Raw genomic sequence first — 27980 nt, forward strand, 5'->3', positions numbered from 1 at the left:
ACTGAAAAGGGTGTCATTTAATTTATTTTTTAAAGAATACCTTTATTGTTGGTGCTATGTCCTCCTCCTAATACACATACTGTAGAATGCAAACTAATACTAATTTCTTTTCGTATTTTAGGGAGTCACACCCTCAAACCATTACCCAAGAACAACATTCTCACCTCCTCCGTACAAACAGAAATGAGCAGAATGACTCACTCTTACTAACATAACCACATCTATGATAAATCTAATAAAGCAAACCCTTTCCTCTCAACCCCACAGGTACATAAGTACTTACCTATAACCCCCACTATTCAGACAACGTAATCTTCTACCTCTTATCCCACAATATACAGATGCTATAAGCACCTAACTTTAACCCATATGTATGGGATCCTTTATCCAGAAAGCTCTGAATTACAGAAAGGCCATTTTCCATAGACTTCATTATATCCAAATTTAAAAAAAATTATTTCCTTTTTTCTCTGTAATAATAAAACCGCACCTTGTACTTGATCCATACTAAGATATCATTACTGCTGATTGGAAACAAAACCAGCCTATTGGATTTATTTAAGGTATTGCGATCCAAATTACAGAAATAGCCGTTATCTGGAAAACCCCATACCTGTATAATCACATCCGACTTTGTAATAGAACACATACACACTGCTACCAGTATTGGAGCATAGGGGGAGGCAAAAAATCACTATATACAATGGCCATCTTTCTGAGTGATACATCTCAAAAGAGGTATGTTAAGTGAGTGATGAAGTGATAGCCTTCCTACCACCACTTAAATTAACCCCCATCACTGGTGAGTAATGCTCAGCATGATGCCAGGTGAAATGGTGTCTCCCAGCAGCTGAAATGTTAATATCACTTCTAATAAATCATTAATAGAAAACGAGTAGCCATTCCTCAAGTTAATCAGATATTGACAGCACAAGAATGGCGCATCGGCGCGCTGCATTGATACAGGTTATGTGGTATAAATATTTATTTCTTTTCTGTCACTCTGGCTGAATGCCTGCATTGATCTCTTATTGATAGTGTCAGCACTTGATAGGAAGCAATGCAGCTCCTGCTGGGAGTCTTAAAACCCTCCATGCTCAATCCTCGTTTACTAACTGCGCAAGAATCTGGCACACGCAAGGTTCCTCCCAGGCAGTCACTCGTAAATACAATTTACCTTACTGGCTGCCACTAGGAGTTGTGCACCATGCTGGTAATAAAAATATAAGGGATAAAAAAAAACACCTTATTCAGCTTGAGCGGAAGTGTACGGCTAACTTTCCCTTTCAAGTATAGCAGATATACTATATATATATATATATACTATATATATATATATATATATACTATATATATATATATATATATATATATATATATATATATATATATATATATATATATATATATATATATATATATATATATATATATATATATATATATATATATAGATGCAGATGTTCCGCACACCATAAGTGGCAAAAGACCTGGGTGCTAATCCAAAAGATAAATGGATACAGGTGCAGGGTGGGACAGCACTCCAAGGATTTGAAGACAAGGATATAATGTCAAGAAAGTGAGCAGGTTTATTCAATCCGACGTTTCAGTTCCACACTGAAGAAAGTTCCTGTGTGGAACTGAAACGTCGGATTGAATAAACCTGCTCACTTTCTTGACATTATATCCTTGTCTTCAAATCCTTGGAGTGCTGTCCCACCCTGCACCTATATATATATATATATATATATAATGAAAAAAGGCTCTGAAATGTGTCATAAATGAAGCTGTGTGAAACACTTTCAGTACACTTGCAGGAACAGCCTTCTGCAGGCCCTGCAGTATTAGTGAATATGGAGTAGCCTGTGACTGTGTAGTATTAGAAGTGCTAAAGTTCTTTAGAAGCTCTTATGAAGGAAAGATAAAATATTAAATATACTTGTTGGGAAGAGGTGGATACAGGGTATACTTGTATACAATTATGGCATTAATCATCTTATGATACTGGAAGGGTGCAAGCAAAAGATGTTTTGTTCCTTTTGTTCAAGATAAAGGATCTGTAGTAGAAAGTGATTTAAACGTATAGTAGAGTTCCTGTTATTAGACAGTGGTCATCCCACATTCGCCCAACCGGCTGGTCCTCAGTTGGGAGTGTGCCTGCACCCCCAGTAGTTACACTGGTTTTAGAGTGGAAGTAATGGAGCGTGTGAGATGCTTCATATAATACCAACCTTCCTATTTTTCAATTCCTATTTTTATCTTTCTTCCCTATTCATAACATTAACATCAAGCAAAATTTTTTACATGCAAGACAGGTAAAATATGAACCAGATGGCAGCCCTTGAATGGAACAGTGATATTCAGCATGTGGTTATCATACAGTGAGAAATGAAGGAGCATAAGTGTATAGTTTAGGATAGGAAACATAATAGGGTGACTGCTACCTATGTAATCACCTCTGTGCATGTTCTAGGGAGGAGCAGTATGTCATCAGATGATGATTAATGGCATTAGATATGCTCAGTGTAGGAGATATAGGGTGAATAATGTGTCATAGGAGATGGGTAATTGTACACTGGAGGTGTTTTGTTGTGGAGGGTGAGTAATGGAAAAAAGTGATATGTTATTGGAAATTGATAAGTTAACATTAATGGAATTTCCTGATTAAAGTGAATATTGGAAAGAACAGTGCAGGCATAAACCAATGAGGGTGATAGTTGAGGAGTGATCTGGTACATATGAGATCCCAACAGTATAAATGATAGTGTGTATTTTATGGTTTTTATGGTTGTGCTTGTACTTGTAGTAGAAAGTAGGTAAGGGAATTATGGGGTGTTTGCACTAGAGAGTATTTAATAAGGCCGATTATTTGGTATATACATGAATCATTAACAGAAAGACCGTTATCTGGAATCACCCTGCTTTACTATCACTCTACTGGTATCATCAGATGAAAAAGCTAAAATGTTTTGATATCTGCTGTGATAGTTCCTTCTAAATGCACAACCTCAAATATATATATATATATATATATATATATATATATATATATATATATATATATATATATATATATATATATATATATATATATATATATATATATATATATCTCTATATATATATATATATATATATCTCTATATAAAGTCCATAAATAAAAGGAAGCACCTCAAGGGACCGTCATCAGGATATATATATTTATATAGATAGATAGATAGATAGATATATATATCCTGATGACGGTCCCTTGAGGTGCTTCCTTTTATTTATGGACTTTATATAGATATATATATATATTTGAGGTTGTGCATCAATCCAGCTTTAAACACAGAATAACCAGAAACTTTTGACACTGTTGATAAACATCTCCTCCTGCTTCCATTCTCTTGGCCATAATGACAATGCCTTGTCCTAGCATTCCTTTCACCTTTCGAATTCTTCTTGGGGTTCCTCAAGTCTGTTTCTTAGGCCCCCTTTACTCTTGTTTTGTATAGTTTCTCCTTTAGCAAGATAATTTGTATAGTTCCCAGTACTCACTCTGCGCTTACAGTGTTCAAATGTATCTCCTGCTCTCCTCTCTTGATCTCAGATGCAAACTTCTTCTATTTCAGCCATTTCTACTCGGATATCCCAGGCCTACCTAAACACAGAAACTGCCCCTTTTCCCCCTACATTACCCATAACATCTCCCTTACCCAGGCCATAGCATTATTTTTGATTTGTGTGAGTGGATTGTCCAGGTTCTTATTGTAGACCGTAAATTATTGAATTGGTGCTGTAGTAGAGAAGTTATCAAATTATACAAGCATTTGTTGTAGAGCATGTGAAATGCACAAGTTCTAGGGCATGAGTAAAAGCATAATGGGCATGCATGTTCCCCATATTATAGCTGAAATAAGAAATTCTCTAAATATAATCAATTTAAAAATTCTGAATTGTTTCTGAAATAATCATGTTACTCTTGACTCCCTCCCTCTCTTCTTTTTTCTCTCTTCATTCTCTCTCTTCATTCTCTCTCTTCTTGCAGGAGTTGGGATTCTGATTTTGAATGACAGTTGAATCCGATATATATTAGGGGGCTCCTTTTGCCTAGAAGATGTATTAGAGCTCACTCTATTAATATCACTAGAAATCCTGTTTCTCAACATGCAGAATTTGTGCCAAAGTCAGTTATTTTGTTTCTGCTGAAGTCAGTTATTTGAATGAGCTCTAATTCATCTGCTAGGAATGGGAGCCCCCTTATAAGATATATTGGCTCTAACTGTCAATGAAAATCTAACATCCAACTCCTGCATGAAGACAGAATGAAGAGAAACAAATGCTGAGAGAGGAATAGTGAACATAAACTTGATTATTTCAGAAACGGTCCAGAATTTTTAATGAATTCTATTTAGAAAGTTTCTTATTTCAGTATGACGAAGCTTATATTAAATTTTCATTTTCGCAATAGTTCCCCTTTAAGATTAATCATTCTCGAAACCCTGTACTGGAGAATATTTGGTATCCACTGTGAGGGCATTTTGGTTTCTTATGAGAAGTGATGACCATCTATAAATCAATTCTCAAACCATAGTAGTGAATGCATAGGAACTAGTTAAAGGGCACCCGTCACCCAGAATTTTTTTTAATAATCCTATTTGATCACATTAGTCAAGCAAAATTAACTTAAATTACACTCTATAAATTATCTTGTTTCCTTTTGTCTGGGAATTCATAATTATAGAAGCAGGTAGGAGCCATTTTGTGGACACTGTTATTAATCAGCTCAGAATCTTGTTTGTGCACCAGAATGGGGGACCTGATGTCCATCCCCATGCCCTGGCTACACAATTAAACGTTGAAGAGAACGGGAATGTGGGGAGAGCAGCGATTTCTAGGTAGTGCTGAATGGAAAGTGAAAGTAATTGTCTGCCCTGCCTCTATGACCAGGGCATAGAGGAGGGGCAGACAATATTTGATTGACAGCTGAGATGTTTAAATGAGCTTACAACAGCTATGTGTGCTTTAATAAAAAATAGAAATTGGATTTCATGTTTAATTTGAAAAGGACTTTTATTATACAGCTTTTTGTGTCTGGGTGACAGGTCCACTTTAAGCAGCTCAGCCCTGCAATAACCCAACTGTGCTGTAGAGTTGTTGAAGGTCCCCTACCCCTGCCCTCCCTTGGTGTGACCCTGTGCTCCTCAACTATATCATCTTCGCTTGACACCTTTTATCAAACTTTAATGAAATGACCGAGGTAAACAAATTGCCATTAAACTTTCCATCACTCTGTCCCTTGGTATCACCTTTTATAAATTGGACAGCAAATGTTGTATTGATCCTGCTGTTCTTGCAGCTGAACTTGGATTGACCTGGCCTCTCTGTGTTGTTTATGGCCCCAAGTTGCTTTGTCCTGACACTTTACATCCAGAATTTGACACTGTCTTTTCACTCGCCCTCTTGCTCTCTTACACCCATGTTTTGTTTTTTACCCTTTTATCTATTTACCCTTTTTTCCCCTTCTGTTTCTCTCTCCTCAGCTCATAATGTCGTCTCCCTCTTCTTTGTTTGCAATGCTTCTGTATATCATTCCCTCTTGCCTCGTTCTCACATTTAGGTATTTTGTTCACTCCTTTTCTCTCTTGCTGTGCAGATTAATGAGCTTGATATCCAGTGCCGTGACATTCTGGGGCATGGAAATGGAGGGACCGTGTATAAGTGAGTATGCCAGTCTCCCTATGCTAAACATGCAGCACTGCTTTGGGACAAAACCACTGTCAAATCAAAGGGGAAACATTATCAGGCAGTGAACGTGCGTTTCTATATAGAGCAGTGCACATACTCCACAAATTCTGCCAGTCAGTCATTTGTTTTCTGGAGAGGACGAAAAGTTGCAGAGGGTATTTCCATTCTCATTATAATGTACATACAAGTGTGCACAATTAGATTTATGCCAGTTTGTCCCTGGAATACATGTTGCTTCAGGTGTAGACTGTAATAAAAACATCAAACACACATTATATATGATATGTCTGAGCTTAAAGCATGATGGGAAATGAAATGAAGGGAAGTGAAAAGTAGGTTCATTATAATGTTGTAAAGCAAAGCCGTTTCACAATGGAGCATGCTGCAGTAATCATTAAGGATGGTTGTAAAGTCTGTTTTACTGGTGGTGAACATGTCTTCATTTTGCCATCAAGCTGTTGCTCTGTATTGTGATGATTAGCTTTGCACCACTTGTCTGTGCTTCACCAAAATAGTTGCCTTGATTTAGAGTAAATGATAGATTCTAGGGTAACTTTTGCTGCGGGCATGAGCCCCATATAATGATTGCACATCCAAATGTCTGTCCGTATTTTTTTGAGAGACGGGTTTTCCCATTTGCATAACATAATTGTGATTGAATAAAACTGCTTCAGTGAAAGCGAGAATCGAAGCTATCCTGAGACAATTGTTAAATAACCAAAACTTAATACCCCTGATCTTTATACCCCTGTAAAATGTCATTAAAGGGATACTGTCATGGGAAAAAAAAAAATTCAAGGTAATAGTGCTGCTCCAGCAGAATTCTGCACTGAAATCCATTTCTCAAAAGAGCAAACAGATTTTTTTTTATATTCAATCTTGAAATCTGACATGGGGCTAGACATTTTGTCAATTTCCCAGCTGCCCCTGGTCATGTGACTTGTGCCTGCACTTTAGGAGAGAGAGGCTTTCTGGCAGGCTGCTGTTTTTCCTTCTCAATGTAACTGAATGTGTCTCAGTGGGACCTGGGTTTTTACTATTGAGTGTTGTTCTTAGATCTATCAGGCAGCTGTTATCTTGTGTTAGGGAGCTGCTATCTGGTTACCTTCCCATTGTTCTTTTGTTTGGCTGCTGGGGGGGAAAAGGAAGAGGGGTAATATCACTCCAACTTGCAGTAGAGCAGTAAAGAGTGATTGAAGTTTATCAGAGCACAAGTCACATGACTGGGGCAGCTGGGAAATTGACAACATGTCTAGCCCCATGTCAGATTTCAAAATTGAATATAAAAAAATCTGTTTGCTCTTTTGAGAAATGGATTTCAGTGCAGAATTCTGCTGGAGCAGCACTATTAACTGATTCATTTTGAAAAAAAAATTTTTTCCCATGACAGTATCCCTTTAAGATTTACTGAACTAAAGGATTTCCGGCAGTTTTAATGTTATCATATTTATATACTCTGTTCTGACAGTCGGCAAAGTGTTTAACAATAAACATTTTTATCTGAGCAGATGAATTTATCAGCTTGACACACACATGAATATAATAACATTCAACAGGTGAAAACTCATAATAATGGCCAGATGCTGTATTGAATAATTTTTTTTATTGAATCTATTGCTTTGGTCCCCTCTCTGGAATAGGTTATAGGATCCATTATCTGAAATCCCGATATCCAGAAAGTGCCAAATTCTTATAGACTCCCATAGACTATATTTTACCCAAATTATTCAAATTTAAAAGCTGATTTGGTTTTTCTCTGTAATTATAAAATAGTTCCTTGTATGTGATCCCAACTAAGATATAATTAACCCTTATTGGAGCTGAAACAGTCCTTTTGGGTTTAATTAATGCTTAATTTGTTTTTTTTAGCAGACTAAAGGTATGGAGATCCATAAGACCCCTTATCCGGAAAACCCTAGGTCCCGGCCAGGCCCGGACTGGCAATCTGTGGGTTCTGGCAAATGCCAGAGGGGCTGCTGTGAGATGCGATAGAAAGTCAGTATTTAGTGGGCTTGTGGCGGGCTGTTTGGGCCCCTGTGTGGCCTGTTGGGGCCTCTGGGTACCTGAAATGCCAGGGACAATTTTTATTCTCGGTCCAGACCTGGTCCCAGCATAGATAGTCGTTAAGCTCTGCAAAAACTCTTTGTGCTCTCTGATTTGCCTGCTAACACCCAGGTGTGCATACATCTATTATGAATTTCTACTTGGCTCCCAGTAAATATAATAAAAAAGCCAATGGACAACCCATGGCTTAATCAATTGAAATGTTGTTTTTCAGAGCCCTTGATTTAACGGGGCCCAGAACATTCAAGTTGGCTGTCCTAAGGCTATTTATTTAACCAGCATACTGCAGGATAGTGTGATTGTGTGTCTTTGTGTTGGTTTGCATTTTTAAAATTTTAAATATAAATTGCAATGTTGGATGGTGTGCATGCTGCGATTAGCAAGGTCATGATATGTCTTGCTGACTTAAGCAGGCTTGTGTATAAGCTGCCTTGTTGCTGAGCATGCAGTGTGCATGTTTGCTGTTCTGTATGTCATTTCTTGCTGCATACCCTGAAGTGAAAGCATGTAGTGTAGATTTGGGTATGTGTATCCCACTGTGCGGTATGGGGCTCATAACACTATTCGTACCCATTTGTATGTAGCCATGTGTGCAGAGTTGTGTTGTATATTAGCTGTGTCCTTCAATTTGTGTAGTGTTGTGCAGGGGGACGTTTTTTATATGTTTGGGACTTTTTTTATAAGGTATCTCACACTCTATACAGACTGCAGTCTTAATCTGGCCTCAGCAAGTTCAGCTCTGAAATATGGCAACCTTGTATTGATTTTACTGGGCTCAATTGGATGAAAACTTGTTTGTGTAGCAATATCAACCTGTCCGGAACCCAGAAACAATACTCTGCACGCTCTGTAATTACCAGCCTGTTTCTCTGGGATAATAACATTGCTGCAAAAGGAAAAGAAATAAAACAGACACCCCTCCTTCTGTGAAACATCAGTGGGATCGCTCCCCTCCCCTGCCACTCCATTGTTACCTGGTAACCCCTTAACTGCCAGGTATTGCAGTCACCCTCTGGGTATACAGTTGGCAAGCCAGCCAATAAGATACTGGTTCAGAGACTGTTACCAGGGAAACATACCATTTGCAGGACTACCTACTCTTGAGCATACGTATATAAGACCATAGCTGGTCCATGTGCTTTTACTGTGAATCATATATATATATATATATATATATATATATATATATATATATATATATATATATATATATATATATATATATATATATATATATATATATATATATATATATATATATATATATTTTTCTCAGGTGACCCAAACAAAACTGAGAGGGAGCCCAGTAAGAACCCTATAACAGAAATCTCTGACTGGAGAGGAGGTAGGGCATGGGACCAATGGCCTTAGGTATGAGTGGGCACAAGGCGTTTCCCTAAACATGGTAACTGATATTTAGGATAGGAATCTGCACATAAGGTTATTGCCTTGTTTGTTGTTACCATGCATTTTCTCTATAGAGAATTAGCAGTAAAAGGCATGAAGATTTTCCATGGGTCTCTTCTAATGGGCAATAGGAAATCCACATATGTACAGTTGTCACATGTAAAAACATTTTTTTTGTAAGTCCTCCAGGCGATCTGTACTCATCCTGATTTTTTTTGTCCACTGTGGGAAATGATCAGTAGTTATCCCCAATTCTTTATCACCATATATTTTCACCATACACTTTCCCACCTTGTCTATTTCTCCAGAAATCCTGCCACTATAATGCCACCATTTATTATGTTACAGTAGCATAAGAAAGAGTTGTTTGTTAAATATAGTGATATACATTTTCTCATAAATTAATAATTTAGTAATATTTTCCATGGAACAAATTGCTAACAATGCTATTATTAATCTTAACCATAATAGGACAACCTCACTAAAAGTAGACCTCCCATTATTAAAGTTTGGGCACTCCTGCACCTTGGGTTAGTGTAGTGCCCATATGCAATGCCTCTGATGACTTGGAGAAAAGAGAAACGTTAAAGGGGTTGTTCCCCCTTTAAATTAACTTTTAATATGATGTAGAGAGTGATATTCTGAGACAATTTGCAATTGGTTTTCATTTTTTACTATTTGTGGTTTATTAATTATAATTTTTTATTCAGCAGCTATCCAGTTTGCAATTTCATCAATCTGGTTACTTGCATCCAAATCATCTTAGCAACCATGCATTGATTTTAATAAAGACTGGAATATGAATAGGACAGGGACTGCATAGACTGAAGGTTAAAAAAATAGCAATAAAAATAAACATGTAGCTTTACAGAGCATTTGTTTTTAGATGCCCCTGAAAGAGTCTAGAATCAGAAGGTAAATAATTAAAAAAAATACTATAAAGAATAAATAATGAAGACAGACTGAAAAGTTGCTTAGAATTGGCCATTTATAACATACTAAAAGTTAATTTAAAAAGATACTGACACCAGAAATTTTACCTTTTTTACATCTACCATAAAATTGACTTTCCATGCTTCTTATAATTTTACCATAAAGTATTTGCCCATTGCTTTTATATTACCAATCTGACTCCCTGCGATCGCCTATCCGGGGGCTGCTATATTTGTGCAGCATTAGAAACTAACTGACAGGCTGAGATGGGACAGTCAGTTTGGCAAAACAGTCAGGCTTAGAAACTAACAATTACTTGCAAAAACAAACCTCTCAGCATGACCTATAGGTAACTTTTAATGTACTTTCATATTTTAAAAAGTATCAGTGTCAGTATCTCTTTAAAGGTGAACCACCCTTTTAAGAAGGATTACAGAAAGTAAGAATGGAGAGCATGGGGTAATGTCACTTAGGACTGCTTGTTGTAGAAAGCAGCAAAATAGCCCTTATACCTATTGCTGTTAAAATAAACTTGAAGTTGACCTTTAGTTTCCTATATTTCATTTTTATGTTCCCAGGTAACTCCTGACCTGCTACTACTCCATGTCTAATCCTGCCCTTGTATTTTACAGCAGCATAGGAACAGCTTTTCTCTCGCAGGCAATTCCACTATAATGACATTTTCCTGCATTGTATTGTGCAGAAGGATAGACAAGGTAGGCAGCAAAGCAATAAACTATAGCTAATTGATTTAGCAAAAAAAAAAAAATTGAAGTGCTGCAAAAGCTGATATATATTAGAAATCATGGAGTGGAAAATCTCCAGAGGAAGAGCTCGTTTAAAGTCATAAAAACTTTTCCCATCACCTTTAACAAGTCTCTATGTCTTTATTTGTGGCAGTAAATGAGGAGCTTACACGTTTATTTGAATTTAACTTTCTTGCAGAACCAATTAAGCCTCAAACAACTGTCGGTGTGCTACATCCATCCCGTTCTTGCTTCAGGAACAGACAGCTCGGGTTCTGCGCTACGGTTTCACGGTCTAATTAAATGCTTCTGCGGGTGTGCTATGATGCAGTGCTAGGCCTATGGCTTGTGTATATAGTACACTCCCTTCCCTTTCTGTTACAGGTTCCCCTTTCACCAAGACTTTCTATTCTCAAGATCTCCTTTTCATCCAGCCTATAGCTGTTGCTGATCTGCAGCATGCTGGGATTAGTAGTGCCTCACCTAGTAGGGCAAAAGCTTCTTCAACTCCTTTTCTTTCACTTTTTTATTTTCCATGCATTGAGTGTGATAGTAACTAGTAGTTACTCTTCAGTGCAGGTTCACACTCACACAACCTGGTCTTCCAGAAGTCAAATTTATGGTGGACAGTAGTGGAGGGATCGGCACCCTCCAAATTCTTAAAGGCAAAGGAAGTTCACTGGCACACAAGGCAGGGTCAAGCCCTTGCAAAAAATCTTTTGCAGTATGGCAACATTTTAGGGCAACACCCCTTTGTCAAGGACGGAAAATTTTTGGTAGGCAGAACCTTCAGGGGAAATACCCTCTCCTGTTTATCTTTAAGTCTATCATTCAAATCCCAGCCTGATCACTAGGTTCAATGGGATCCATTAAACCACATAGCTGCTGAAAAAAATCTAAATTATAACACATGTCACAGTATCACTGTCTACACCATACTAAAAATTTAAACTGTGAGCAACCCTATTAAAACATTGTTCTGATTTAAATGTTTTTACTTTAAAGGAGAACTAAATCTTAACTAAAGAAGTAGAAATGTACAATATGTTTTTGGTTTCTGTACCAGCCCAAGGCAACTACGGCCCCTTAGCAGTAAAGATCTGTGTCTCCAAAGATGCCCCAGTAGCTCCCAACTTCTTTTCTGCTGATTCACTGCACATGCTCAGTAAGTGCTGTCACTTACTGAGCTTAGGGACGGACTCACAATATACAGTACACATAGAATAGAAAATGTACCAATATAAGGCTGATTAATTATCAATACAGATAATTACTACATGGCAGCACGCAAACGAGTGCAAAAAGCATCAGAATTTAATAATAGCTTCTCAACAGCTGCTCAGAGAGTGTTGCAGACACACAGACACTTTCCAAGATGGCGACCCCCTGTGACAAGTTTTGGATCATCGTTTCTATAGAGAAGCTGAAACTTTAGGCTGGTGCAATAAGTGCAGTATATAAAAGATGGCATTTTTAGACAAGGGACCCGTTTATCTGCAGTAGAAGAGACGTTGCAATTAGCTAGAAGCAGTTTAGATCGAGATCTCAAAGCTCAACCTAAAGCTTTCAATCTGATTTGTAAAGTGTTTAATAAAAACCGTCAAGTCAAAATAAGTGCAATGTTTTCACAAAATAATGTCCCTTTTATTTCCCTATAGCTTTACTTAAAATCACTGAGTTAAATCCTTGACTCTCCTGCCTTTTACCTCTACCAGTTCCCGCAGTTAAGGCTTTTTAAACGACAAAGCTCCTGGTCCAGGGCAGATAGATGGAGGGTGAGCCTAAGGAAAGCATCTTGATGAAACGGTTCAATTAAAAGCACAAGCATTTACATGGTGTAATTTCCCTAAATTGCCAACCAGTCCCTGCAGACGGCAGTGTTCGGGGGAATTGATCAGCACATTGATTTTGGCTGAAGATGATAAATTTCTGCTGGTTAGTTAAAGTCATTCTGCACGGGGGCCTTGGGCTGCAGCACTGAACAGCTTCTTTATCGGATGCTTAAAACAGGACTTCTTTCCCAAGGCTGCTGGGCTACTCTCAGTCGTTTCTATTACCAGCCCATCTCTTGCGCAGATGATTTTTGCTTAGCTTCTGTATGCAGATCAATAGGTGATTGAAACTGATTAAAACTTAGGCAACCAGTTACCGGCGCCAGTTTAATTAGAAACAGGCTGATTCTTAAATGAAAGTACTTTCTTAGGTTTTGTTTTGTTTTTTTTCCAATGCATACTTAAGCGTCACGCAAAATAAAAAAGGCACACTTACAAGTTTATGCCAGAGCTCCCTGGGGCTTGGCAGGCATATCTCACATTTTAGAATTTTTACTGAGATGTGACCTCTCTTTAAATACCATTGTCTTATTTGCCCCAGAAGTTTCTGTGCGGAACCTGGAGTTGTTTGAATTCCGAAGCACTCTATTAACAAATTGCTGTCACTTCAAGCAATGAAATGGGAATTAATTGCAGTTAAACTACTGCTTGTACCAGCTTGTCATTTAAATACCCATCTCCAAACTGTGGTTTACCAGCTGTTACTGAACTCTGTTCCCAGCGTTCTGCACAAGCCACCCACTATTTTTACTTTTGCCGCTGTCTCCCAAAATCCTTTGCAAACCAGACATGGCTGCCAGAAGATGAAATTTCTCGTTTAACCCCAATACCACAGCACAGTAGTATCACTTCACTTTTCTTCGTGCCCACTGCAAAAACAACCCCCCCGCATTATGCTGCTCCCTCCTCCCTTGCCCACGAATGAGTGGATCCAACAATATGGTTGCAAGCAAGGGACAGTGCTGAGGGGTATGCTGGGCTCCTCTGCAGGCTCAAATACATAACTACAAATTAGCAGACACTAGATTAGAACATGATATATGAGAAAAGAGTTTTGTTAAATTAGGGGGATTGTTGGCTTGTTGTATGTTTTACCACGGGGGTGTGTTTACATATTGTCATTGGAATGAGTGTAAGCCACATTGATGTGAAAAAGATTAGGAACCATTCTGACCTATAGAATATTCATTACTCTAAAGCTGGCCATAGATGCAAATATCCGATAGTTCGAATCCTCGAACGATTGGACTTCCCCATCTCCCGACCTGCCACTAACCATTCAGATCAAATAAAGTTAGTAAAAGAACAGATCAGCCAGTGTTCTGCCCCTGACAGCAATTGTACAAAAGATATGTCCGACAAAGCTGGTGATTCAGTCTCCCACTGAAAATCGTCCGATGGGCAATACATGCAGAGATATTATCGGCAGCCAACAGAATTTTTTTTACCTGGCTGATCAACCAAACGGCCGATCTCCGTGGGACGAAAAATGTCGGGACTCTCCACACACGGTCCGAAAATCGTACGAATCTAGAATTCGTACGATCGGATCTTTGTGTCTATGGCCAGCTTAAGGGGGTTATTTGCTAAACTCCGAATTTATCTAATTTTATTAAAAGAAACTAAGGATGCACCGAATCCAGGATTCAGCTTTTTTCAGCAGGATTCGGCCGAACCAAATAATTCTGCCGACCGAACCGAATCATTCTGCCCGGCTGAACCGATTTGCATATGCAAATTAGGTTTTGGTTCAGTATTTGGCGGAATCTTTCGCAAAGGATTCGGAAATTCAGCCAAATCCAAAATAGTGGAATCGGTGCATCCCTAAAGGAAACACTTTATTTTTTTTTAATTAATTTTAAAACTAAAATTAATTGGATTGGGGGAAAAAACAATAAAATGGAGTGAAAATACAGAATTTTTCAGATTTTCAGGCTAAACCCAGCACAGACCACAATCACTTCAAACTGAGATTGGTGCGTCTCCCATTGATTTATACAGGACCTCGACAGGTCTGAGATGACTGATTTTTGGATTCAGCCTTTTTGCAGCATTGGGGTATAATAAGTGTAGTATCTGTTCTGGCTGCCCCTTCACAAGGCAGACTGTCCTATTTTCAAAGGACCTTGCGGCTATGGAGCCTGATTATTGGCGCCCCAGGCCTTGCTCAAACGTGAATCGTGGTCCTCCTGGCTGTTGAAACTCTTGGATCATCTGAAAAGTGACCACAGGCAGATATCACTGGTGACTGAATTCTGGCATAGAAATGTAGTTCAAGAACTCATCCCTGCCTCCGATTTTGTAACAGAGCTTTTTAACGCCTGACTTTTTAATACATAAACCCAATTATTTTGTCATTAGAACTTAATTAGTCCCTAACTCCTGTAGTGTCATGCAAGTCAAAGATGCAAGAGTAATGACAATTTGGATACAACCTTTTCCATTTCACCCTTTTACCATTACTGTGCCAGTGTAACACTACATTGGAGCTTTTATGGCTTAAACCTCTTCATCTGTTGTTTACTATATATAGAAACGTAATCATTTCATGTATTGATAGCACAGTTTTCATGCCCAATGCCAGTTTGACCCGACAGGGTATTTTAGTCGGACATATGCATACTTGTTATAGGCCATCCAGGTTGGTTGGTTGTATGTTGCAGGTAGGAAGAGTTAAAATTCTCCTCTCCTTTATGCAAATATTGCAGACAGGTAATTACTACAGCTGCTACAGCCTCATTTGAAGGCCTGGCTGTTAAGTAAGAGAGAAGTACGCGGTACAGGTGTCTGTTACAGTGAAACTAGATCTACTATTCAGCTTCCTTTAATCACTTTACAGTTAGTGTTTGGGGTAAGTCAAGGCAATTGAGATCCCATGCTCAAGCCAGCACATTCCCTTTCCTTCCCTTTGACACGTGTCCCCTGCCTGCTCCCTCCTTTTGTGACCCAAATCCTCCCCATAATTAAATGTTAAATTGGTACTGTCAGTGATCTGTAAACCAAACCAGGCGTGTACCCTGCACAGGAAACTTAACCCGAGTCTCCACGGGTGAATTGGCACACACCATAATTAAATTATCATGCTACCTCTTTTAATTGGCTGGGAAACAGTAGAGCCATCCTCTGGATAAAGGGTCCAGTTTCCTAACAAGCTAATTAAGCTGGCAAACTTCTGGTAAAGTAAGTGTTAATGAACTCCCTCTGATTTTTGTACCTCTTTTGGTACCTTTTTGTACCTTTTTTGTCTGTATTCTCAAGGGGAGATCAGGCCCATTATCAATTTTTTTGTAGCTGACTATCTAAACAATAATGCTTTATAAAGCAGGCGCGAACAGCTCCAGTCCTCACAGAGTGAAACAGGCCAGGTATTCACTTTACCCTCATTTAAGGAGAGGTGAGTGAGTCAAAGCGACAGATATGTTTAAACCCTTAATTCTTATAAGGAACAAAATACAAAGACCCCCCCCCCAGAAATTATTTTTATACTCAAAAGGATAAAGCATAATATTTATTTATTTCAGTTACATTAAACTAACATATAATTGAATCTAAAATACATATACACGTATACATTCATATTTAGCATCTGTGTTCCCAAAATTACATTCCCATCCACGGTTTCAATGATATAAATTTGCCAGTATGGGTGTTCTTATAGGGTATCAAACATATTTTTCAATCTTTCTGCTTCCTAACACTGAGTTTAACTAATTCAGTCTCCCTTGGCTGGTACAGGTATGGGACCAATTATCCACAATGCTGGGACCTGGCTTATTCCAGATAACGGATCTTTCCGTAACTTCATACCTTAAGTCTATTCAAAAAATAATTTAAACATTAAATAAACACAGTAAGCTGGTTTTGTCTCCAAAAAGGATTATTTATATCTTAGTTTGGAGTCTATGGGAGATGACCTTCCCCTAATTTGGAGCTTTCTGGATAACGGATCCCATACCTTTATATACCTACAAAGGTAGAATAAAAGGTTTTTTTTCCCCTTATAGACCAATTCGGCAGCTTATCTGCCTGTCTATGGGGTCCTCAGATGGACCCACCGACTGATGTCTATCCAAAAATTAGCAAATGTCGATTGGACAGGTTTGGTTTTCCCCTCAGATTGAGGACTGCGTCTGCTTAGTAATGGGGTCCTCGCTTCAACGACTCCCGACTTCCCGTCATTGTAATACGATCATTTGGCCCAGCGGCCAAATGTTTGGATTAGCCCGATATTTCTCATTTTAGGTGGTTATATCTCCGAAAGATCCTCTTGTTTGGTGAGGATCTTATTGTGTATGGCCAGTTAAATTTGTTTTCTATCTGGGCTGGCCTTGCTATGTGTTTAAAATTGATTCCTGAGTTGTAATATATGTCTGTGCCATTTTTAAATATCACTGATATGGCTGTGCTGTTTTAAAATATCACTGTGTTGGCTGCAAGCGCAAAAATGGGTCTTGGGTTATCTATGCTAGCGCCATTATAATATATTACTGGCCTGAACAGTGCAAAATCCATTCTCTGCAGACTGCCAGTGAAAAGCTCGATATACATAGTAGGTGAGGTTGAAAAGAAAAAGTTTATCAGATTAAACCTTTCATCCAAATGAAACTTGCCTAACAGTAATTTGAAAGAATCAAGGCCCCATCCAAATTTTCAGATTTGGACCCATCGTTTTTAAGGCCAGTCCTGACAAAAATAGCCAGAAATTTGATTACTTTATAACAGGTGCAGCTTCTTTCAGTAACATTATTTTGACCTTCTAGTATTGTGTGTATCAGATAATTGGCCAATTATATAGAGGCTGTTGGACAATTCTGCAGTATGGGACACACCGATTATAAAGGATAAGATTTTTGAACATGGCCAAACCACAGCTCTCATCATATTTAGAATAATATATATTCCTTGCAATTACCAGCACCCTGTGCCAAGGTATTGTAAAATAGTGATCATTCATCGCTTGTTAATTACATCTCGCAACATTCTGATGACAAAATGAATATCTGCAAGTTTGCCTTATATCAGGCTTGAGCACATTGTGTACCTTCTTGGTATGAATGGCAGCACTCATTCAGTAACTAAATGCCCTTTACAGCTCTCATTTATCTCGGTGCAGACTATCAGGGAGTCTTATCACTTACTGAGTTGAAATCTGCAGCTGAAATTTCACTTCTCATATAACCTTGTTGATGAATGAATTATAAAGCCTCCGTTACCTCAAAATAATCTGAAAGTACAAAGTTAAATAAAAAGTGTCTACAGGTATGGGATTCAGGCTTTTTGTAGCATGAGGCTTTAATAAAGCTTGAAAAATTTGAATTGAAAAAAATAAAATAAAAAACGAAAACGTTTTGCCCCAAAAAGCCCGACCAGATAAATTCGAGGTTTAGTAAATAACCCCCTAAATTAACCCAATAGGATTGTTTTTCCTCTAATAAGGATTAATTATGATTTTTGATCAAGTACAAGGTAGAGAAAAAGTAAATCATTTTTAATAATGCTGATTTGATTAAAATTGAGTTTATGGGAGTTGACCTTCATGTATTTTGGAGTTTTCTGGAAAACGAGTATTTTCTCTGAAAAATCTGATCAATAAAAGTCTAAATTCCTTGGACTTCCTTTGAATACCAGAAAATTAACAGGATAGCCACTTTCTGACAGAATTCTGAATAGTGGTGTTACTAGAAATGAATGGGCCCTGAAAATGTCTAGAGGTTGAATTAATTTTTTTACCAGTATTAATTGAAATTGTATATGAATAAGGGCTTCCATGGGCCCCCCTGCAGCCGCCCATGCTTCTGAAGTGTAGAATGATTGTGGGCCAGATCTTGTTAAAGTAGAGATGTTGTGCAACATTAATTCCGTTTGCTTATTTCATAGTAAGAAAATAAACTATTGCAGAATTAGAATTTATGAACACACCTACATCAATGGGGCTGTCCCTCTTTTTTTTTTTCTCCACAATTGCTTCAACTTTTTTATAAGCTCTCCAGTTATCCGCAATTAAAGTCTTCCAGTATGTCTTCTTTTGTCTTCCTGCAGACCTGGTGCAACTCCTAAACCTGCTCAATTGGAATTGCACTCTATAGTACATAGTTAATTTACTATTAAAAAAAAAACAAATTTGGAATTATCAGAGACATTGGTTTTCTCACTCTTGGCAATGTGCTGGGGTTAGTGTGGTTTAATATTGCTCTGTTTTTGAGAGTGAAATGTAGAACTTCAGAGAAACAGGTATATTTTCTTTCTCATTCTATTTTTTTTTTTGCCTTTAGTGCATTTTTGCACCCCCATTGAAGAAACTCCTTGCATATTATCAATTTGCAGTTCAGAGCAGGTGCAAAACAAGAAAAGGAAAGTAAAACCTCTTCTCTTTTGTCTTCACAGAGCGTATCATGTGCCAAGTGGAAAGATTCTGGCTGTAAAGGTAAGCGTATGACTGCTCAGCTGTCTCAGGTTAGTCACTGGGCCACACACAAGCCTGCTGCTAACTTACCAGCTGTTACACAAAGTCCATGTCCATTGGTGGGAAGAATAAATGGCTGGTGCTCATAGCTGCTTTTCCAGACTTCAACCCAGCACAAAGAAATGGAACAGTCTAATAATGTATATGAATATACCAGGAGATGTACTGCAATCTCTATTTGGAAAACATTTTTGATATTACTTTTCTGATAAATGATAGCTTGAGGTAATGGGGTATGTATTACCAACAAGAGTTGCAGAACTTAAAAATATTATAGTCCAGGCTAACTATATTTCTAACCATTCCCTAATTTATGAAGTGTTGCCCCAATGTCTGTAAGTTTCTGGTTATGCAGTTTTATATCACTTGAGGTTGTAGAACTTGTAGGTAAGTTGTGCCTTTTTTATGTTTTATGGAGGAAAGTCTATTAAATACAGGCTATTGTAGTAGTTTTGTTTGTGGTGCTCATTAATGTCTCATGACATTGTATGTTTAATGTGCCTAAGATTGTACATCTGAACCATAGGTGATAGTGCCACACTGCAAAATTATCACAAACCTTTCATATTTGAATGTATAACAAGATTATCCATTCATATCTATAATCTGAAAACCAAACTCATGTTCTGAAAGATCAGGATCCATCTTCTGTCCTCTGCCCCTATAGCTCTTGAACGATCATTTCTACTGAATGCTCTTTGTGCATGAAGAAAAGCTACAGGCTCTTGTATAGTAGTGTATTACCGGTGTAAGAGAGAAGGATAACCCTTTCACAAGGCAGCTTAATCTTCACCTGTGCCCCGTAGTGTTTTACTTACTGTAGCAGACAATTATGTCTCTGGTGATTTAAGTGAATTAAAACTGAACAGCAGCCTCAATTGACCTGTTATGTTTGCACCTACTCTTTGGTGCAAAGTTTGTCCACCGAGTCAGCACTGACAGACTGTGATAGATGGCCTTATTTATACCTGTATATTTTAATAGTCTCAAAGTAATTTAAATAGAGCAACGCAAGTGAATTTGAAATGACCATATCTGAGATCTCCTGCATAACTTGACAGCTTACGTGAAAATGTAAAGCCTAGAAGAGAATTTGGCTAGAAATGCAGTATTTTATATGCTGAATGTACTGTACCAGCCCGGAAGTCATCAGATTACATCAAAACTAGAATAAAGCAGGTTTATGTTTGTAATAGAAGCTGGGCCATCTAATAATCAATTTTGATGCTAAAAGACAATAAAAGCCTAAAATGGTGGGTGGTGCCAGTGTTAGGCACCCCCAACCAAAAGTGCTACCTTTTTTCCCCAGAGTCCCTTGCTTCTAGAGTGTCAGGGTCCAAACCAAAGATGTGGAAACCTATGGAAAATAGACAGTTTTGATCACTTACCTAACAAATTGACACCTCCCCCAGCCCAGTGCTTTCAATGTTTGTTGTGCTTAAAATGCATTGGTGTATATGCAGCCATGTAATGGGAATTGGAATTACTTACTAAAATGCCTACTCGGTCCTTCTTAACTAAGTCAGCAGCTTTCTGACCCATGTATGTTACCCAGTGATAGGCCTGCTGACCAATATCTCATTGCTATCAGGCAGGTTCAAAAATCCTATCTGGGCAAGGGTCGCATAGACTTGTTTGTGTCAATTTCGTCCCGAAGGCATTTATACTTTTACTGAGGGCCAAACAATCCAATGAGCCCAATATTGCCCGGCTCGGCGTAGGCATAATGAGGAAAGAACCACTGGTTTGGCGATTGGATAGGTGTTTGGCCAGCTTAACTGACAGCTGCCCAGAGCATCTTCAGTGAATCAGCTGAAAGGAAGATGAACTACTGGGGGTGTCTTCAAAATTGGCCTTCTTACCTTTAAATCTCTTAATAGTCAAGGCTCTGTTTATCTGGAAGAGCTTCTTATTCTTCATGTACCTGCTGTCCCTTTGCTCTTCAGGCTCAAGAATACTCGAGGTGCCCAGAGTAGCACTAAAATTCCTTGGATCTTGTGCTTTCTGTCATAAAGCACCCTCAGTATGCAGCTATTTGCCAATTACAGTCCGAGAGGTATCCTCTCTTGATGTTTTTAAAAGCAGACTCAAGACTTTTTTTTTTACTCACTCCGGCATTTGACTATGTTCTCAATCCATAATGTATTAAGCACTTTGAGTCCCATGGGAGAAAAGTGCTAAAAAAAATTATTATTATTAAAATGTTATTAGTTTCAGAGGCACAGATCTTTAGTGCTAAAGGGCTGTGGGGTGAGAGATGGCAGTGGGTTTGATTATCAGGAATGAAGGGCTTTGAGGTTTATTAGAAGATTCTTATATGTTTATTATTTTCTGAACAGGAAGTCATTAAAAGTATTTTAACATTGGAAGAGTGGGTTCTCTTATGGGAGAGCAGGAGGATTTTATCAGCTATGTTATAGCATCATTCTGTTATAACCTGTTTAAAAATGACTGTTTACATAGCTAGATTTGGCTGCTAACTTAGCTCAGCAGCCTAACCTTTGTAAAATTGCATCCTCCCCAAACAATATTGGATTGGGACTGAAGATACAGGCTGAAAATCCCTTTAGCTGAAACCACATCTAGCCTTTGATACATTTTCATGGTCATTATGTGTGTAGATGCCCCATGTGATCTGATAACATGGTGTTGGAGCAAATAAACATGTAAGCTGATTAGGCCGACTTAATGGGTTTAACAAACCAAACCAGAACAACATTTTTTCCAGGCAGAAATTAGGTTTGCTAATCACAGCAAATTAACAAAGGAAAATCAGGAAATAAGGGAAAGGTCGCATATAAAACTGATAACCTCTATCCCTAAATAGTGCTCTAATATGACTACACTACTATCTTGTCTAGAGGTCTAATCGCCTGCTTATTATCATGTCCAGGTCTTGATTAGCCTATATATATATATAGGATGGTGGTGCAGTCAGACTACAGTGCTATTTGAGGGTTTTAGTGATCAGTCAGATAATTCACTTTTCCCTTATACAGTGTTTTGATTTTTCAACTTAATGGATGGCTATTTAGAGAGCATTATCTTGTTCATATGTCACATTGTAGGACCTGGGACATACATATGTGCTAGTGACTCTCCTTAGCTATAGGATGAAGTGTAAAAAAACTGCTTTATACCACTTACATGGCTGTGGGAATACATCACAGGACCCCTTGCAATGTGGTTTGCCTCAAATACCCAAGTTTCATCTGTTTTGGCATATTAAATTGACAGTCGTACAGTACTACCTTAGTTTGTATAAGAAGGAAGATGTATCTCTTGTCCAAGATGTCTGTAAAGTGAAACATTGCCACATTTATGAGTAGGGTGTTATCTTTTAAAGTCCCTAATATAAGCTGTGACTTATGAGAAGGAAGCTTATTGTACCCTCAGAAAATGCCTTACATATTAACATAGTATGTTATGTTTCAAAAAAAAGTGCTAGTTGATGCAGTGGAAGACAAAAATTAAATTACTTCCTGACCCCAAAATGGTAGTCAGACCAGTCCCTGGATCAACTTGTTCTATGAGCTATCTTCCATAACCCCGTGTTCCCTCACTTGCTAAAATGCTATCCAACCCCTTCTTAAAGGAATTGTTCAGTGTAAAAATAAAAACTGGGTAAATAGATTGTATGTGCAAAATAAAAAATGTTTCTAATATAGTTAGTTAGGCAGAAATGTAATGTATAAAGGCTGGAGAGTGACTGGCTGTCTAACATAATAGCTAGAACACTACTTCCTGCTTTGCAGCTCTCTTGGTTTCCACTGATTGGTTACCAGGCAGTAACCAATCAGAGACTTGAGGGGGGCCACATGGGTCATATCTGTTGCTTTTGAATCTGAGCTGAATGCTGAGGATCAATTGCAAAGTCACTGAACAGATATGTCCCATGTGGCCCCCCTTCAAGTCGCTGACTAACTCTAGAGCTGAAAAGCAGGAAGTAGTGTTCTGGCTATTATGTTAGACATCCAGTCACTCCAGCCTTTATACGTTACATTTTTGGCTAACTGACTATATTAGAAACATTTTTTATTTTGCATAGGCTATCTATTTACAGTTTTTATTTTCACGCTGAACTGTTCCTTTAAAGCCAATGTATCAGCCAGTACAACTGATTCAGGGAGAGAATTCCACATCTTCACAGCTCTCACTGTACACAACCCTTCCGAATATTTAGACAGAACCTCCTTTCTGCTAAATGGAATGGATGGTTTTGTGTCTGCTGGAAGGAACTCATTGTAAATAAAAAAAAAAATATTAGAAGGAAATGATTATTTTGCATTAAAAGATATGTTTTAGCTGCAAGGTTTTCTTTTGTTGGTAGCAATTTCTTTGTGGTCAAGAGAATAACAAAATCGAATTCTACTAAATAGTTATGAAGTCTGACGAATCCCCTGCTGTGTCAAACAACATGGCAGATCCCCCTTATACTGTACATATTAATCAGAATTTGTAGAGATTCTATTTGCAGGAGGTATAAGTTTTATTACTCATACAAACTTATTTTCAAGAGAAATGTACAAAAATTCCTGTCTATACATAGGATATTTATTTTCAAAACCCCTCTCAATTTTATGAAAGTGAGGGCTGTTGCTTAGGTAGGCGCTATGACAAAAGCAAGAAAAAAAATAGACACAAAATGTAATACTTAAAATAAAATTGCAGTAGTACAGAACCTTGTTTGTGTGCTGCCCCATTAGAGTGTAATAACGCAAGTAGCCCCTTTGCTGGCGAAGCAGTTTGACCTGTCCCCAGGGAACAGTCTTCCCCTCTCCTCGGCTGCACCTGACAAACGTTAAATGCCGTTCATACTTTAATTGAGTAAAATTGCAATGATGTAGCAGCAAATTATATATATTTTTTCTGGTTTTTCTGAGCTGAAAAAAAATGTGAGTGAGTGAAGTTGGCAAATGACTATTGATTTGGGAACGTGTGTTTTAAATTTCTCTTGGCAGTTCTGTATTACAGTTACAAGCTGGATTAGTCAGAGCGTTTATAAATAACCCTAAAGCAAGCTTTTGATTGAAACAGGTTGCGTCTTAGTCTATTTCTTCTCATGCAATGTTCTGAAATTTAATTTATGCCTTTGCATATCCTGTCTGTAGATTCCTTCCTCCCCCCCATGCTACATATAAATCTTCATTTATATGTCTGTTCTGATGGCTGCACAGATATGCAAGTGCATTGTATAAGAGGCACATCAAGACATCTCTTGTTTCTTTTTCCTTTCTGTCAGTGCCTGGGGGTCTCAAACATACAAAAAGAGTAACCCAAACAACACTGCAAGGGTTAAGTACTAGTATGTGTATTATGGGCTATTATGAAACATTTTAGTAGGGATGCTCCTAGTCAAAGATTTGGTTCCGGATGTGCATGGCAGGAATTAATCAGTATTCAATAGAACCCTGTTCAACCAAACCGAATCTGAACCCTTAAAGCCTATGTGACTAGCTGCGGACTAGCGAAAGTCACCTTTTTCATTTTTTGTAATATGCATATTAGGGTTTGTATTTGGTTTATCAGTCCAAAAACATTTTTATGCTGTGCTGGGAATTATTGGAATTCCATTGAATACTAGGTAAGTATTAGGGGGCTTTATTGGATGCTAGGCAATATTTGGTCTTTCTGTGAATATGCTAGGTAAGGATAATCGTGCCAGTTTATCCTAGGCAAGGATTAGGAAGTTATTGCATGTGGACTACAGAGCCATTTCCAGTGTCTGCGGCTCTTGCCTAAAGGCTTAAAAGGGGAGGTTCCCTTTACTTTTAGTATGTTATAGAATGGCCAATTCTATTTATTGTTTTATAGTTTATTTAATTATTTGCCTTTTTCTTCTGACTCTTTCCAGCTTTCAAACAGGGGTCACTGACTCATCTAAAAAACAAATGCTCTGTAAGGCTAGAAATGTATTGTTAGTGCTACATCTTTCTATTCAAGTCAACTCCTGTTCTTATTCCAGTCTCTTATTCAAGTCGGTGCATGGTAGCTAGGGTAGTTTGGACATTAGCAACCAGATTGCTGAAATTGCAAATTGGAGAGCTGCTGAATAAAAAGCTAAAATGTTGATCTCCAAACCTGGAAATTCCCATTGGGTGAGGACCACATTTGGCCATGGATGTGGTCTTCGCCCACAGGGTCTGCATAGGCACCTAATGGGATTTTATTGTTGGTGCCATCTAAGGAGACTCCAACTAAGAATATTTTTTGCATAATCAAAGAATATTTCATTCTAAACAACTTTCTAACACTTTTTGGTGGTTCTTAAGCTATGTAAATATAATTTATGTATCCTCTTCAGTTCTCTGGGTCTAATACACAATGTAGCTAGCAAGAGTAATTTCTCCTCGACGTCTGATAAATAGTTTGCATCTGTGATATGGGTTCAGGGATTAGAACGAGATGTGAAAAATTTGAAACAGACAGAACAGATACTGCTTCAGTAGAAAGTACATTTACAAATAGTAACTTCAAAACCAAATATTCTTGCTATTTTTTCCTATTAATAACATTGGCATCAAGCATAATTTCTACCGGCCAGGTCGGCAAAATACCAGCCAGGTGGCAACCCTAACTATGGCTCATTTTGGAACATGTGCCCCAGTGTGCCTTTTAAAAAGGATAATATTGAGGGTATTTTCCCCCATTTTTATGGTCTGTAAAGAAAAGATTGCCAGCCTAGCTCTCTTATTGTGTACACAGAACATCCATTCTCTGCTTGTTTGCAGATATCAGCATCGGAGGGAGCTATATTACTTGTTCCGCTAAGAAATGCTTCATAAATGCTGGGACAAAAACCCTCCTTAATGCCGCTTAATGGATATTTGTTTAAATATATTGGCAAGAATGTTCTTTGCAGGGTCTGATTCATTATAAATAGATTAAACCCTCTTCCTCTTTAAAGGGGAAGCAGTTATTACTGTATAATGAATCCACGAAACAAAAGTAATTCACATTACCATTTTCTTATGGTTTTAAGATATAAATGGATTATTAGTGTGCTTCCTCAACGTAATGTGATTCCCCTAGTGCAAACAACGGGCTGCTTGTCAGTAGTACATTGCAAATTGCTGTCTCATGCTAGATTCAGCCAGTTAGAGCAGGTAAAATGTGTCAGTGACTCACAGCATTAGCGTGTTTTTTGCTGACAGAAAAACATTGTTAGGTTGAGGAACTCACAAGTAACTCTTAAATATATACTCAACTGTAAGAACATAATTAAAACGGTTTGAGGAATAGCTTTATTGAACATCCACTACAATTTGATTTATTTGTTTATAATAGCAATAGTACCCTTTAAATGAAAAAAGGCTCACCATCTGCTATTTAGTCTCTGCTTAAAAACACACTGACAGCAGAAAGCTCTCAACACAAACAGATCACAGAGCGGTGGTGTCTCATCTAACATGAAGCCATAGCAGTGTTTGGGAATGAGCGTGCTGCTAGCAGTGGCGAGCCAAGCACATAGTATCCATCAGTGACAATGCTCTCTGTCTTTTCTCCATAGGTCATCCCATTAGATATTACTGTGGAGCTGCAGAGACAGATAATGTCAGAGCTTGAAATCCTGTACAAGGTACTTGAACATTGGGGACTGTGTTTGGGAAATTGGTGTCATGCGTGTTTAGCACAAAAAGTATGTAGTCATGATGGACACCAGAATTCTTTTTTTTTTCTCCCTCTTCCAGTGCGATTCTCTGTACATAATTGGGTTTTATGGAGCGTTTTTTGTGGAAAACCGGATTTCCATCTGTACTGAATTTATGGATGGTGAGTTTAGAACCAATCATTTAATATTATTTGAGGCTAGGAAGTAAACAACTGGGGATAATGCGGAAATTGAAAGTTAGTTCAAACAACTGTTAGCAAATGCCTCAAGGGTATTACAGGATTCTGTGTCTCTTTTGACCTCTAATACTTTCCATAACTTTAATTGCACCTATTGGTTGCATATTGTTCAGACTGGCTGCATGTGTTGGTGGGCAAGTTGCAGTGATCCAACAGGTCAGCTTGTGAGCTTATCAATGTGGACGTGCAACCCTGTCCTATTCTGCACTGTGTACACATTCTATTGCTGGTCTGTATTGGGAGTGCACCTACTCCACACAAACACACAATAATGATATAATTTGATCAATAGTAACCAGACTGAGATCACACATCTGAGCAGAGGAGGAGCATTGCCTCACCTAAGGTTGAGGAACCTCTCTTGGGGGGGGGGGGGGGTTTTACAAGACTGGAATTATTTTATTCTAGAATAGTAACACAACCAATCAGCAGTAACTATTACAGTAAGACTAATACAATAGCATTAGGTTACTGATTGGGAGTAAACTTTACTGCTGCTTAGCGAAATTTGCAAAGTTGAATTAAACAAAGGTGTTGTCACAATAACCATTATTTTTCTACCTGTGTATGAAGAATAGTTTCCTCTAACATTGCTTCTCCTTGACAATCCACCCAGGTGGATCCCTGGATGTGTACAGAAAGATTCCAGAGCAGGTTCTTGGTAGAATCGCTGTTGCTGTAAGTTTGTTTCTGACTCAGGAAACCACTTGTCATTTTCTTTGTCTTGTGTATTAATATGATATTTGGACCCAGATTCTACAGTATGGTAATGATTTCTATGAGAAACTACAGTTGCTTCATGATGGGGAAAAACACGCACGTGAATGTGGTGTACAAGCACTGCAACTCATTTTACCTTTAGTTTTTAGAAAAACTGTTGCTGGTATCTGTAGTTCATTATAAGAATGCCACAAATTTGGTCTTATTTAAAGGCAAAATATTCCCACAAATTAA

General features: G+C 38.1%; 1 protein-coding gene across 2 annotated transcripts in view; it reads left to right on the plus strand.

The window, feature by feature from the left end:
* Positions 1 to 27980, plus strand: part of map2k5.L (mitogen-activated protein kinase kinase 5 L homeolog) — an 87417-nt gene that overhangs the window by 22112 nt on the left and 37325 nt on the right. For both annotated transcript variants that reach the window (XM_041585039.1, NM_001091260.1), the window contains 5 exon segments: positions 5639 to 5703; positions 19097 to 19136; positions 26686 to 26754; positions 26867 to 26948; positions 27643 to 27704. In XM_041585039.1, the coding sequence (XP_041440973.1) occupies positions 5639 to 5703; positions 19097 to 19136; positions 26686 to 26754; positions 26867 to 26948; positions 27643 to 27704 (318 nt within the window).

The sequence above is a fragment of the Xenopus laevis genome, chromosome 3L (assembly GCF_017654675.1).
Source record: "Xenopus laevis strain J_2021 chromosome 3L, Xenopus_laevis_v10.1, whole genome shotgun sequence".
Lineage (NCBI taxonomy): Eukaryota > Metazoa > Chordata > Amphibia > Anura > Pipidae > Xenopus > Xenopus laevis.